Below are 14525 nucleotides of genomic sequence, written 5' to 3' on the forward strand. Positions count from 1 at the left end.
ACTTTGGAGCAGAGGCTGAGGACTCAGAAGTGGGCCCTACCAGCCCTCTAGTTAACCAGGGCCTGTCTCGTAACTAATTCCACCTGTTTCCCCACCTCCTAAGTGAAGGGCTGCTTAGCACTTCATTAGCTGGCACATTTTTCTCATTCCTTATGAGAGATATACCCAGAAGGGACCCCGTAAACGTTGATTAACCCTTCCGCAGAAGAGTGCTGTGAGCTTCACAGAGCTGTTCCACCCGAGACATGGGTGAAAATGGAACTCTCCACCCTGATTTCTCCAGACTCAAAGCTCTTCCTGGCTGAGAATCACTTGTATAAGCAACCAACTTAGGATTTTATAACTGCCTTGTCAGCGTAGCAGCCAGGCTGTAGGATGTCCCATGCAGTGTACAGAGGCCCAGTTCCCATATTGTTTGGAAACTGACCCAAAGCCAGATGCACAGACTCAACACTACATGCTTTCTCCTTTCATAACTCCTCCCAGAGCCCAGGAGTACTCCACTCACCTCCCTGGTGGAGCAGGTGGCCGAGAAAGCTCTGGAGGCAGAGGCCCACCCTGTGTATATCCAGACTCAGCTCCTCCAGAAGAACCTGGGCAAACAGATGCCAGCAGGCGGCAGGCAGACTGACTACATGGGCACCTTCTTCAGGTACTGCAGCACCCTGGCTGCTGTTCTCCTGCGGAGTTTGAGCTCTGAGCCTGGTAAGTAGCAAGAAAGAAAATAGAGTCAGGACTGGCCCACAAGTGTTTAGGGGCAAGGAAGAGGAAGGCGCACACTGAAGAGGTTCTGGGTACAGCAGTAGCCGAGGACACTACGTATGAGGTCCTCTCTTATTCACCTCTGTGTTTTATTCGCCTTTGTCTCCTTGATGCCTCGTACAATGGTACAGCACATGAGAGTATTCAATACATTTTGATGGCATTAATGACTCAAAACTACCTCTCCCAGATCTTCGATCTATTGTGGATATGAGGACCCACCAGGGGAATCAAGTCTCTGAGTCGAGTGCCAGATTCTTACTCAAGTCCGCAGAGCGAGGATTACCTACACTTCAGTCATATCGAAGGAGCAGTCTGGGCTGTCTGTGGCTAGGCCTGCTCACTGAAGTCTGTCTGTAGTTGGAAGTCTTTAGAACAGTGGTAAGGCGTGGATAAACCTGTGGTCAGCATCATGTCAGGAATACCTTTTACCTAGAAAAATATCAACAGAAGGGCTTTCCATGTAGTTTTGATACTACTTTTTTATTGAGTCTGGAAAACAGCACTCTGAATGTTGCAATCAGTGGTGCAAAAATCACTTTCTTTACTTCTGCAGATCACATGGAGGTCAAGGTGGGAAACCCCTTTGTTCTCCTGCAACAGAGCTCTTCCCAACTGGTGTCACACCTCCTGCTTGAGCGACAAGTTCCCCCAGAGAGGTAGGAGCCAGGCCTGGGCCTTCCTAATTGTTCATCAAGGAAACCAAGGGCTCAGTGGGGCTGTGTTTGAGTTCAATACAGGAAGTTGAGATTTCTTCCAGACTTTTCCCTTAATTCGCATTTACTCTTATACAAGCTACATTAGAATTCAGTATGCCTCGTTTCTTTCTCTCTCTCCACCTCTAACGTTTATATTACAAGTATAAAATTAAGGGGACTCTTCACTTATGAGTAGGCAAAAATCCAAAACTTTGATAACACATTAGTTGGCGAGGCTGTAGGAAAACAAGCATTCTCACAGATTGCCAGCAGGATATAAATTAGTACAGCCCCTGTGGGAAGGCGGTTTGTTCATATCCACTAAAATGACAAACCACATTTTTGACCTAACAGTCCACCTTGGGGAATTTATCCTTTGTTATAAGTATGAAAAATGCTGTATGGGCTTCCCTGGTGGCGCAGTGGTTGAGAGTCCACCTGCCGATGCAGGGGACACGGGTTCGTGCCCCGGTCTGGGAGGATCCCACATGCCGCGGAGCGGCTGGGCCCGTGAGCCATGGCCGCTGAGCCTGTGCGTCCGGAGCCTGTGCTCCGCAATGGGAGAGGCCACAACAGTGAGAGGCCCACGTACTGCAAAAGAAAAAAAAAAAAAAATGCTGTATGTACCAAGTCATTTTATTATAGCTTTGTATGGCATAGCCATTGTCCGCTAATAGGAGACTAGTTAAATTCAGTTTCTTCCACATAATGGAACGCTATGTAGCTGTAAAAAAAGAATGAGGGGCCTCTCTGTAGAGGGCTATGGACAGATCTCCCAGATTTGTTATTAAGTAAAAAAGCAAGGGGCAGAGAATTGAGTCTAATAGGCTGCCTTTTGAGTTAAAAAGAGAGGGGGTAGGGGGAACAATTAGAGAGTCTACATTTACATTTGCTTGTTTACACATAAAGAAATTCTGAGATTGGGTGATGGTGCCCAGGCACTGAGGCCTTACATGCCCTCTGCTTCTCTCCCTCCAGGCTGGCAGCCCTTCTGGCCCGAGAGGGTCTCAGCCTGAGTGTGCCACAGGTCATTGTCAACTGCTGCTGTGAGCCCCTTGCCCTTTGCTCTTCCCGTCAGAGCCAGCAGACATCATCCCTTCTGACCCAGCTGGGCATTCTGACCCAGCTGCATACCTCCCACTGCCTGGAGGACCTCCCACTTTCTACACTGAGCTCCTCAAAGCCAACTGAGAATCCCACGCTGGAGAGAAAGCCCCCCTCCTCCCCGAGGGATTCATCAGGCCCAGCCCTCACCTCTTCTGCCTTGGCCTTCCTTAAGTCCCGCTCAAAGCTGCTGGCTACCGTGGCCTGCCTGGGGGCTTCCCAGGGGTCAAAGATCACCAAGCCCAGCTTGTCTTGGAAGGAGCTTCGTGGCCGCAGGGAGGTGCCTCTGACTGCAGAGCAGGTAGCCCAGGAGTGTGAGCGCCTCCTGGAACAGTTCCCTATGCTTGAGGCCTCCCTCCTAGCTGCCTGGGAGCCCATACGAGGGTCCTCCATGCAGGGGCAGAGTCTGGCAGCGAGTCTCTGCGGCCGGGCCAGTCTCTCTACCGTCCTCCTGGGCCTGCATTCTCCCATAGCCCTGGATGTGCTCACCAAGGCCTTCGAGGAAGCCCTGGTGGCCAGAGATTGGCACCGGGCCCTTCAGCTCACTGAAGTGTACGGGCGAGATGTGGACGACTTGAGCAGCATACAGGATGCGGTCCTGAGCTGTGCTGCGGCAGGTGGTGAGCAGAAAGCCGTGCCTCCCTCCTTCACCAGTGGTAATAGTATTGGGCATTCACTGAGTGGATCACCGCATCTGATGCTCACAGTAACTCTAGAGAAAGGTGCCACCATAATCTCATGATACTGAGAGGCGAACGAGGCTCAGAGGGTAGGAAACTGCCCAGGATAGTCAGTGGTAGAGCAGAGCTTAGAACCCAACTCCATCGAACTTTAGGACAGGCACTCATAACCAGTATTCTCAACCCTGCATGGCAGAATCGTTGTGAAATTCTAAAAACTACAAATATCAGAGCCCCGTTTCCAGAAGCCCATGATAGGGTTCAGGCAAGTGTTTGCTTTAAAGTAGGGGTCAGGAAAGTTTTTCTGTAAAGGGCTTTGTAGGCTATACAGGCTCGGTTGCAACTACTTGGCTCTGCCATCATAGCATGAAAACAGCCATAGACAATACATAAACAAGTGAGCGTGGCTGTATTCTAATAAAACTTTATTTATAAAAACAGACTCTGGGCCTGTTTGACAGCTCCCCAGGAGACTTTGATGTGTACCCAGAGTTGAGAGCAATGACCTACAGCCGTCCACTAGGGGGAGCAAGAGCTGGGCGGGCTGTGGGGAGTGGAGAAAATCTTTCCTTTTTTTTCCCTCTCGCCTTTTCTCCCTCTCTTCAGAAAGTCCCATGACTATGATTACATTTGCATAAAGAGAAACAGGGTATAGTATTTCTCCTATAGTGTTCCAAGTGTAAAAACTAATTCAGGTCAGAAGGATCTTCAGGATCCTCCAAGCTCCTGTTTTGTGAAATTGAACAAAGCCCTTCTCTTAAGAAGTAACCTGGACTCTTGAGCTCCAGCGCCAGCCTTGCTGAGCATCTTTTTGTCTTGTAGTCAAAGAAGGTTGGCAGTACCTGTTTGCTGTGAAGGATGCATCTCTGAGAAGTCGGCTAACACTGCAGTTTGTGGACCGGTGGCCCCTGGAGTCATGCCTGGAGATACTGGCCTACTGCATTTCAGACACAGCTCTCCAAGATGGGCTGGAGTGTGAGCTACAGAGAAAGTTGGCAGAGCTGCTGGTGTATCAGAAGGTATAGGATTTGGCATCAAGAGAAAGGAAATAGCCTTCTCACCTTATTACCAACTCCAACCTATTCTCATGTGATGGTGGATTTTTTTTTTTTTTTTTTTTTTTTTTTTGCGGTACGCGGGCCTCTCACTGTTGTGGCCTCACCCTTTGCGGAGCACAGGCTCTGTACGTGCAGGCTCAGCGGCCATGGCTCACGGGCCCAGCCGCTCCGCGGCATGTGGGGTCTTCCCGGACCGGGGCACGAACCCGTGTCCCCTGCTTTGGCAGGCGGACTCTCAACCACTGCCCCACCATGGAAGCCCGATGGCGGATTTTAAGAAACAGAAAATCTGGGGCTGGCTTTTGCTCTGTATCTTGCTTCTGCTCTGTATCTGGCTTCCGTTCTTAGGTGAAGAGCGAGGGAGCCTCTATCTTTTTCCTATTTTATTTACTCCTATAATTTTAAATATGTACATGTCAGACAAGGATTAAAAATTAATAATAAAATTAACACTAGAATGGTGCTTTACAGTCCACAATGCCTTTTTCATATGTACAGGCACACCTTTTTTTTTTTTACTGCATTTTGCTTTATTGCACTTTGCAGATACTATGTTTTTTACAAATTGAAGGTTTGTGGCAACGCTGCATTAAGTAAGTCTCTTGGCACCATTTTTCCAACAGCACTTAACTCACTTCATGTCTATGTGTCACGTTTTGATAATTCTCACAGTATTTCAAACTTTTTCATTATTATTATATTTGTTATGGTGATCTGTGATCAGTGAACTCTTTTTTTTAAACTATTTTTAAAGATTTAGTTATTATTTATTTATTTTATTTGTTTTTGGCTGCGTTAGGTCTTAGTTGCGGCACGCAGGATCTTTTGTTGCAGCGTGCAGGCTCTTCATTGTGGTGCATGGGCTTCTCTCTAGTGGTGGCCTGCAGGTTTTTTTCTTCTCTAGTTGTGGCATGCAGGCTCCAGAGGGCCTGGGCTCTGTAGTTTGAGGCTCGTGGGCTCTAGTTGAGGCGCACGAGCTGAGTAGTTGTGGCACGCAGGCTTAGTTGCCCCGCAGCACGTGGGATCTTAGTTCCCTGACCAGGGATCATACCCACGTCCCCTGCATTGGAAGGCGGATTCTTTACCACTGGACCACCGGGGAAGTCCGTGTGATCAGTGAACTCTGATGTTGCTATTGCAAAAACATTATAACTAGATGAATGCTCAAATTAATTGCTAAAACTAATTTTTTAGCAATAAAATATTTAAGGCATGTACATTTTTTGTAGGCTATTGCACAATTTATAGACTACAGTATAATGTAAACATAACTTTATTTGCACTGGGAAACCAAAAAATTCGTGTGACTCACTTTATTATAATATTCACTTTATTGTGGTGGTCTGGAACTGAACCCACAGTATCCCCAAGGTATCCCTGTATATTTGAGCTCTCTGTATGTTTTATGTATATTTTGTCTTGTTGTTCAAGAGTTTTTATAGAATTTAATCTCTTATGTCTTTTTTAAAGATTGTTTTAAACTTCAGCTAAATTTCAAGAGCCATGTTGAAAGGGATGCATGAGAGTGACAGTTTCACAGTGAAAAATTCTTGGATATATGTGTCATATTCAAGATCAAGAGGCTCAGGAAGACAGATTTCGATGGTACAGCTACATAACAAGTATACATATATGCTAATTTTTCCATGTGTGCTTGGAACTGAACAGAGCCCAGAACCCAACCAGGGAAAGTGAAAGTGGCAGGTGAAAAAGCTTTTCTTTCCACTCTTCCATAGCAGTTTTCATGCAGAGCTAAAATGCTGCGTGAAAGGTGATCCCACAGAGCATTCAGGATAGAAGAATAACCTAGCTAGAGTTTTGAACTGGAGGGGCAGGGGACAAGTGACTCCAGAAGACTGAATAAGCTGCAAAGCACAGAAGCCTCTGAGAATTGTCCTCCAAGTGAAAGGCCCCAATCCTGGCCTCCCCACTCAGCCTTTGCTGCCTGATTATACTTGCTGGATAGGTTCTCTCACCTCTCCAAACACTCTTTGTCCCATTCGTTCTAATCCCTCCCCTGTCCTGGCAGGTTCTGACAGCCTGACTTTGGGACAGAGACCTGGGGATGGCCCATCCCTGGAAACTCCAATGACTTATTCCTGAGCAGAGTAATTGCAGTGAGGTTTGATAGCTTTTTCTGTCTTTCCTTAGATTCTCGGTTTGCAGGCTACCCCCATGTGGTGTGACTGGCAGACCCTGAGGAACTGTTGTGTCGAGGACCCATCAACTGTCATGAATGTGATTCTAGAAGCCAAGGTACCATTTTCCTGGGTACTATTCCCCTTCCTCCTCTTTCCACAGTTGCTATTCCTTAGCTGGTTATGTAGACCTCTTTCTGCGTATCAAGGTTCACATTTTTTTCTATAACTACATAACACTTTTTTTTTCTCTTTTGTGTGTGTGTGAAATTTACCAACATACATAGAAGAATAGAGGATAGTACAGTTGACACTTTTGTACTATCACCCTTGTTTTCATACACAAGATTTCCTACACTGTTTACACTAGGTACAGAATGTATACCTAGCATTGGTATTGCTGGATCATGAGGCATGAGCATCCTCACCTTTTCTAAGATGTTACAACATTGCTCTTCAGATCCATCGTCCTGTCCCTGTTATTCTCCCACTCACAGTTCCTTCCATCTTCTTAGCAACTTTGGCATTGTCCAGCTTTTCACTTTTTTGCCAATAAGATGGTATGTCATTATGGTGTTAATTTACATTTCCATGATTACTAATGACCTTGATTATCTTTTCATGTGTTTATTGGACATTTGAGTGCTAAGGAGACTTTTTTTTAACCCTTTAAGGAGCTGATATACCATAGTTCAAAATGAGCTGTATTTATTCAGATGTTCATTCATCCGGGAAACCTTTATTGACTATCTGTTATTTACCACTGTGCTAGATGGCGTTGAAACAAAGATAATTAAGCTTAGTCCTTGCCCTTGTACAGCTCACATTTTGGGAAAGGAGGGAGCAGGGTGGGGCGATGCGAGACACATGCCTGGGTGATTGCGATATACCAAGTGACCGAAGTAAGCCCAGACTAAGGGGGGAGCACAGCCAGGTGCCTAAGACAGCCCAAGAAATAAGGAAGCATCCTGAAGAAGGTGGGCCCGGGCAGAGTTGTGGGGAGGGCCTTCCAGATGCCATCATATTAGAATACATGGACAAAGCTCTGGGAAGCTTTAATCCAGAGTTCACAAATTTGGCGTTGGAAGGGGGAGTAACAAGGGGGGATATCAATGGAATCCACCCCCAACATGTTTGGCCCATGTAGTATTGCTCAGTAGAATTTTTAGTTTTCATATTGATTTCGTTGCCAACATTGTAAAATAGGGAATTTTTTTAATTAAAAAAATTTTTTTGGCATTTTTAAAAGTCTGGCACCACTGGGCCTGCACATTCATATGGCAACAGTCAGAGCTGAGTAGGCACTGTCTCCTTTGGACAGTCTTTTCGGTCTTCCCCACTTCCTTAGTATCTTCCCAGGGCTGACACCAAGTGTCAGTAGCTGTATGTCATCTGTTTCTTTTTTATAGTAGAGCTAAAAGAAAAAGGACATCCTGAACAGTCAGCCTACTTGGATCATTTTCATAACTTACCTTGCCACTCTAGTCCTTTATGATCCCACTTTAATCCCTCAGTGAAGTTCCCATCAGCACTTCCCAAACTTTCCTGGGGCTTTAGCAGACTCAAGACTGCTGAGAAAAATCAGGCAAGAGCTGGATGAGCGACAAGGCCAGGAATTTAAAGGGATTGAAGGCATGTGTGTTTCCTTCCAGGAGTATGAGCTGTGTGAGGAGTGGGGCTGCCTATACCCCATTGCAAGAGAACATTTAATCAACCTACATCAAAAGCATCTTCTCCACCTTCTAGAAGGAGGCGATCATGAAAAGGCTCTGCAAGTAAGCCTCCAACTCTTCCCAGTTTTCTTTTGGCGGGGGACGAGAAGGTTAGTCAAATCAGGTGGCTCTGTTCCTGCTGGATCCCATGCAAAGCATTCGCAGTCTCAGATCTGCCCCTCCGTGTCCTTCAGGAGCTGGTTACAGTCACCTTCCCTATAGGTGCCTAGCCCTGCATTAGGTGCCAGCTGGACAGCTGGGTCCAAGACTGTGCTGATCTCTGGCCCTGTCAAAGCCATCATTTGTGAAGCTTTGGGGGTGGTGAAAACATGAGTGCAGAGAAGGGGTTAATCCACAGTGACTAAACCTGAAGGTTCTGTTCTCAAACAAAACAAGGCTGTTCTAAGAGTCCTAATACCGGTCTCACCTTTTTCCTCTACCTTCCTCCTGCAACAGCTCCTGCGAAGAATTCCTGACCTCACCATGTGCCTTGAGGTCACAGAGCAGTCCCTCGACCGGCACTCTAGCTTGGCCACCTCACACTTCTTGGCCAACTACCTCACCACCCACTTCTATGGAGAACTGACCGCTGACCGACACCGTGAAATCCAAGCACTGTACATGGGATCCAAGGTCAGGGGGAGAAGGGGGTGTTGGGAAAGCATGCCTGAGGGAGGGACTGCTGGCCCATCTCCCACTTCAGAACTTGCCCTCCCAGGCACCTGCCATCCTTGACCTTGCGGTATATAAAATCTTGACCCTAAACCACATCCCTTAGGACTTACCGTTCTCTTACTGCTCTGCCTCCAAAGTGAATTTTACTGTCCTCTTAAATTCTCTTTATGCTTTCCCTGGCATCTGCTATACCAAGCCTTCTCAATTCGGACCATGAATTAGAATCACCTGGAGCTTCTAAAAATAGCAGTAGTTAATCTCCACCCTAGAGTAATTGAAACCGAACCCCTTGGGACAGGGCCTGCCTATCTGCCAGAAGGATTCTGATGCGAGGATTTAAAACTACTGCTTTAAATCCTGAAAACTACCTTGTGCTAAAGGAAAAGGGTTAATTGTCTAGGCAATGAGATAAGTCTTTACCTTTGATGTGTAACCTTGGAGACACTAACAGAAGAAATTATAAGCTAGAAAAAGTAATCCAGTGAAGGAGAGAGTGGGGAGAGGCAAGGCCTTCCAGCTCTCTAATGATGATTCTGATTGGAAGTCATATTTGCTGCCCCCTGAATAGGATGAGTGCTGGGAGAGCCATGAATATGACCACTAGCCTACTTGCTAAGAGTTCAACTATGTAAAATGATTCTAAAGAGGATACACCCTTTTTTTTTTTTTTTTTTTTTTTTTTTTTTTTTTTTTTTTTCTATGTACTGTACCTCTAAATGGAATTTGAAAATTGGCAACGAGCAGAGCCAGTGAATGTATTTCAAGCCCAGGGATAACAGCCTCTAGGAGGAATTTAGAGTCATCATTCACCTGTAGAACACTGGAGGTGCCAGGTTTAGTCCACCTTATATTGCTTATTCTAGTAAAGCCTCAAATGGACAGAATGGTAGCTTTAAGGATCAGGCAGGGGTCAACCATGCCTGGTTGGTCTAGGCCAGGGGTCAGGAGACCACCACCTGTGGGCCAAATCCAGTCCTCTGCCTGCTTTTATAAACCAGGTTTTATCAGGTTTTATAAATCGGTAGTTGCCACAAAGACCTTATGGCCTATGGAGCCTAAAATATTTACTATCTAAACCTTTACAGGAAAAGTTTGCCAGCCCCTCTTCTTGATTGCCACCTGGAGGATTTAGAGAGGAGTCCAGCCTTGCTTCCTAAGAGACTCCTACCACCTGGAGGATTTAGAGAGGAGTCCAGCCTTGCTTCCTAAGAGACTCCTAGCCAGTTTCAGTAGCTGGCCAAGTGCCCTTTGGTCCCAGATACCCTTCCCCCTTCCCAGTAAGAATCTTGGCTTTCTTCTGAAATTCGTGTCCTGTTTTCTTCACTCTGTGGCTCTGCCCCACACCCAGGTCCTGCTAACCCTGCCCGAGCAGTATCGGGCCAGCTACTCCCACTTGTCCTCTAACCCCCTGCTCATGCTGGAGCAGCTGCTCATGAACATGAAAGTGGATTGGGCCACCATGGCTGTGCAGACTCTGCATCAGCTGCTGACTGGCCAGGAGATTGGCTTCACCATGGACGAGGTGGACTCGCTGCTTTCCAGATATGCAGGAAAAGCCCTGGACTTTCTGTACCCTCTGCGGGAGAAACGCTCAGGTAACCGCCAGCATCCTCGATGGGGGTTCTACATGGAGAAGGAAATACCATGCTACATCCTTAGTTTTCATTTTTCCTCTTTTATAATTTTGAGTTGATTGAGAGTGAAAGGATACACTTCAGGAGAGATAGCTCTTTTATATAGGAGAGATCTCAGTCTTGGAGGAAGTGGCAGGCTAACCAGAATGAAAGGATGGTAGATAACCATCACGTGCATAATAATATAAAGGTTCGGGGAACAAAACATGCTGGGGGGTACTTCCCTGGTGACGCAGTGGTTAAGAATCCGCGTGCCAATGCAGGGGATACGGGTCTAATCCCTGGTCTGGGAAGATCCCACATGCCGCGGAGTATCTAAGCCGTGCGCCACAACTACTGAGCCTGCGTTCTAGAGCCCGCAAGCCACAACTACTGAGCCCGCATGCCACAACTACTGAAGCCCACGTGCCTAGAGCCCGTGCTCCACAACAAGAGAAGCCGCCGCAATGAGAAGACTGCGCACTGCAACGAAGAGTAGCCCCCACTCGCCGCAACTAGAGAAAGCCCGCATGCAGCAACAAAGACCCAAAGCAGCCAAAAATAAATAAAAACAAAAAAACATGCTGGGGGTGGTCTCTGTCTGGCCTTGGTGCACTGGGCTCTTAAGTGCCATCATTTTGTACTGAGGGTATGTGCTATTCCCAGGATCACATCAGATGTCACTAGTGTGTGAACTGACTCAGCCTCTTCTAGAATGAAGAAAATGAAATAAATGGGGGCTGATGCTCCCAGCCAGCTTTTTTTTTCTTACTCCCTACTCTCCGGGACCACCATTTAAATGTCTCCTACTGCCCCCTGGGCATCTTTAGATTGATTTTGTAAAATCCTAGTGTCTACTTCATTTACCTCACGTGCCTAACATAGTTTGTTTATTGAGGTGCTTAAGAAGCATGCTTGCTGTCGTCTTAGAAGTACCTCTGCCATTCTTTGCATACCTAGTAGGGTCATGGGATGACAGCGAAACCAACAGGGCTTTGAACTAAATGCCTAGCACGGCAAGTAAGGATGTTTATGATAGAACAATCTGTCAACATTTTCCCTCCCTACAGATCCTGTGATTTACCTCCAGGAACTTGTCAGTCCGGCTTCAGACCTCGAGACCTTGTCTAGGTCACCGTCAGCGGAGTTCTCTTCTGTTGCTGCTCCTGGTAAGGACAGGTTCTGAGAGTTACCCATTTTTCAGTTCAATTTTGCCTGACTCTGATTTTCTGATTCTTTTGCTTCTTTTTTCATTTCCAGTCACAACATTCTGATTAATTGTTTTTCTTGATTCTTTCCAGCTTTTTGTATCCCAGAAAATTCAACACACAATCGATTCTTATTATTTGCAGTAGTATATCTATGAAGGCTCCACAAACACTGAATTAGCAAATACTAAACCATTGCTCCTAGGGAAAATACATGCATGCATGTGTGTGATTATATGTGTGAACATGCATACACACACACACACACACACACACACACACACACACACACACACACATTTCACATACATTATAATCTCACATTGGAAACAATTCATCCCAGTAAATTCTATTTTCTTTATTTTACAAAAGAGAAAAAGCGGTTCAGAGGTTCAGAGTGTTAAAGTGACCTGCCTGAAGCCACCCCATTAATGAGTGCCTAATGAGCCTTTGGGATTCAAACCCTGTCCAACTAGCCCCGGAGTGGAGCTTCTTACACTACCCTGCTGCACTGTCCCCTACCATCTGCATCTCTGTATGAGAGCTGAGATAAGAAAGCAAAACATTACCTTGTTCAACCCCAGATGAGGAGCTGTATACCAGGCAACTCAAATTATTCACCACTCTGTGCATGTCTGCAAAAGCAACGCAAATATTGATTTTGAGGTTACAAACAAATTTTAGCGAGTAGGCAACTTCACAAATACGGAATCCACTAACAAGGAGAATCGACTTATTTAGTCCTTATGTTCCTTCTGACCCTGTCCTGCAGGTAGTTATTTATATCTGTCACCCACACAGGGTGCAAGGTCCTTGAAGGCCTCTGCCATGTCTTGGTCACCCCTTTTCACCACCCCTCTTCTCCCAGTCTCCTGACTTTTGCCCAATGGCCTTACACTCAGAAGCAGCTCAGCAAGTGTTTGTTTTGCCAACAGTTAGGAGAGCAGGCTTCTGGGGAGAGGTCGACAGCCCCTCTTCTTCTGGGTGCTGCTAAGAGTCACTGTGTTTTCCAGTTCTTTTTTTCTGTGACCTGCCAACATCGTTCTGCTAGTTGACAAGAAATCTCCTTAGATATCATAAAACAAAGACCGTGGCATTTCGTGGCCATGCTTTGAGAATTAGCCATGCTTCACAATAATCAGCAGACCTGACAGAAGGGCTCAGATGTACAGGCATATGAGCAGCTTTGGTTTACTTAATTTTTTAAACTTTTTATTACAGAAAATTTCCAGTACACGAAAGTAGAGAGACCAGTGTAATGAAGTGTCACATACCTATTACCCAGCTGCAATATTTATCATGTCAGTATGACCATTCTTGTTTCATCTTTACCCCTGTCCCTCTACTGGATTATTTTGAAACAAATCCTAGATATCATACCATTTTGTTTATAAATAAAACAGTGTATATCTCCAAAAGGTAAGGACATTTATAAAACAAAACCATAACATCATTCTCATACCTAAAACCAGATTAATGATTCCTTATTATTATCAACTATCCAGTCACTATTCAGATTTCCCCAGTTGTCTCATGAAGATTTTTTTTAGAATTGGTCTTTCCAGAATCAAGATGTAAATAATGTCCACACATGGCATTCAGCTAAACTCTCTCTTAAATCTGTTTTAATCAATAGGTTCCCCTACCTCTTTTTATTTGTGGAGGAAACTAGGTCGTTTGTCCTTTAGAGCTTCCCACACTGCATTTTGCTGATTGTCACCCCATGGCAATCTGGGTCTCCGTCCCCTGTGTTTTCCAGTACACTGGTAGATAGATCTAGAAGCTTGATTTGATTCAGGCTTAATATTTTTTAGTTAGTATATTTGGTAGGTGGCCGTGTGCCTTCCATCAGGAGACGCACAATGCTCTTTTTGCAGTCAGCCATCGATGATCAGTAACTGGATCTATGCTATCAGTAGGGGTTTGTAAAATGGTACAGTTCTAACTCTCTCATCCCTTCTTTGTTTATTAGCTGGACTACTGATCACCTTTTACTCTGACTTCTGGCTTTGACTCCCAGGTGTCTCCATTGTGCATTCCCCCAGTCCGAGGGAGAGGAGCTTCCCACAGAGTCAGCCGCCACTGGAGTTTGTGCCCCCAGCAACGCCCCCTGCCAGGCACCAGTGGGTACCGGATGAGAGTGAGAGCACCTGCATGGTCTGCTGCAGGGAACGCTTCACCATGGTAAGTAGCGTCCGTCTCCGGCTTTACCTGCAGGAGAAATTAAAGGAAAGCTCTACTTCCTGAGCCTGAGTTTATAGTCACCTCCTGTCCCCAAGAGGATATGGGTATGTTCAGAAGAACTGACTACCAGATCTACGGCTCTGGGTTTACCTTTGACCTGACCAGAATATATTTTCTGAATTTAGAAAGATGGTAGACACCCTCAGGGAGCCTTAAATTCTAAAATCTCTGCCATTCTCATGAAATAAATAGAAAGAGCCAGAGTGGTATTGCATGGGAGGAGTCACCAAATGTTGGGGCATCTCGTTTCTAGCTCCTGTGTCTTTCACAAAAAGACAGGTGACCTGGTAATGGTTTTATGTGCTGGCGCCAGTTGACCTCAGTTCTAATACCAGCACTGCCTCTTACTAGCAATGTGACTATTAACTTTCTCAGTCTCAGATGCTCACTTGTAAACTAGGGATGATAGGTTATTTGGTTCATGGAGCTATAAGCACTAACTGCAGTAACAAATGTTACCACACTGAACACAGTACCTGACTGGCACAACAGCTCAGTTGATGAATAGGATGATGATGCAATTTCTCTGTGTCTGTTTCCTCCTCGTGTATAAAAGCGGTGTAATATATCTATCACCCTCTATGATGAAATAAGGCAGTATTTGTAAAAGGATCTTGGAAAAAGGACACTCTT

General features: G+C 45.8%; 1 protein-coding gene across 1 annotated transcript in view; it reads left to right on the plus strand.

Moving 5' to 3' along the window:
• The window catches only part of ZFYVE26 (zinc finger FYVE-type containing 26), a 60808-nt gene that overhangs the window by 25002 nt on the left and 21281 nt on the right, over nucleotides 1-14525 (plus strand). Inside the window, exons 18-27 of the mRNA XM_007449003.1 lie at nucleotides 487-705; nucleotides 1319-1421; nucleotides 2439-3184; nucleotides 4067-4263; nucleotides 6454-6558; nucleotides 8093-8215; nucleotides 8609-8785; nucleotides 10176-10422; nucleotides 11511-11609; nucleotides 13669-13832. Of these exons, the coding sequence (XP_007449065.1) occupies nucleotides 487-705; nucleotides 1319-1421; nucleotides 2439-3184; nucleotides 4067-4263; nucleotides 6454-6558; nucleotides 8093-8215; nucleotides 8609-8785; nucleotides 10176-10422; nucleotides 11511-11609; nucleotides 13669-13832 (2180 nt within the window). The remainder of the gene's footprint in view (nucleotides 1-486; nucleotides 706-1318; nucleotides 1422-2438; nucleotides 3185-4066; nucleotides 4264-6453; nucleotides 6559-8092; nucleotides 8216-8608; nucleotides 8786-10175; nucleotides 10423-11510; nucleotides 11610-13668; nucleotides 13833-14525) is intronic.

The sequence above is a fragment of the Lipotes vexillifer genome, unplaced genomic scaffold, assembly GCF_000442215.2.
Source record: "Lipotes vexillifer unplaced genomic scaffold, Lipotes_vexillifer_v1.1 scaffold629, whole genome shotgun sequence".
Lineage (NCBI taxonomy): Eukaryota > Metazoa > Chordata > Mammalia > Artiodactyla > Lipotidae > Lipotes > Lipotes vexillifer.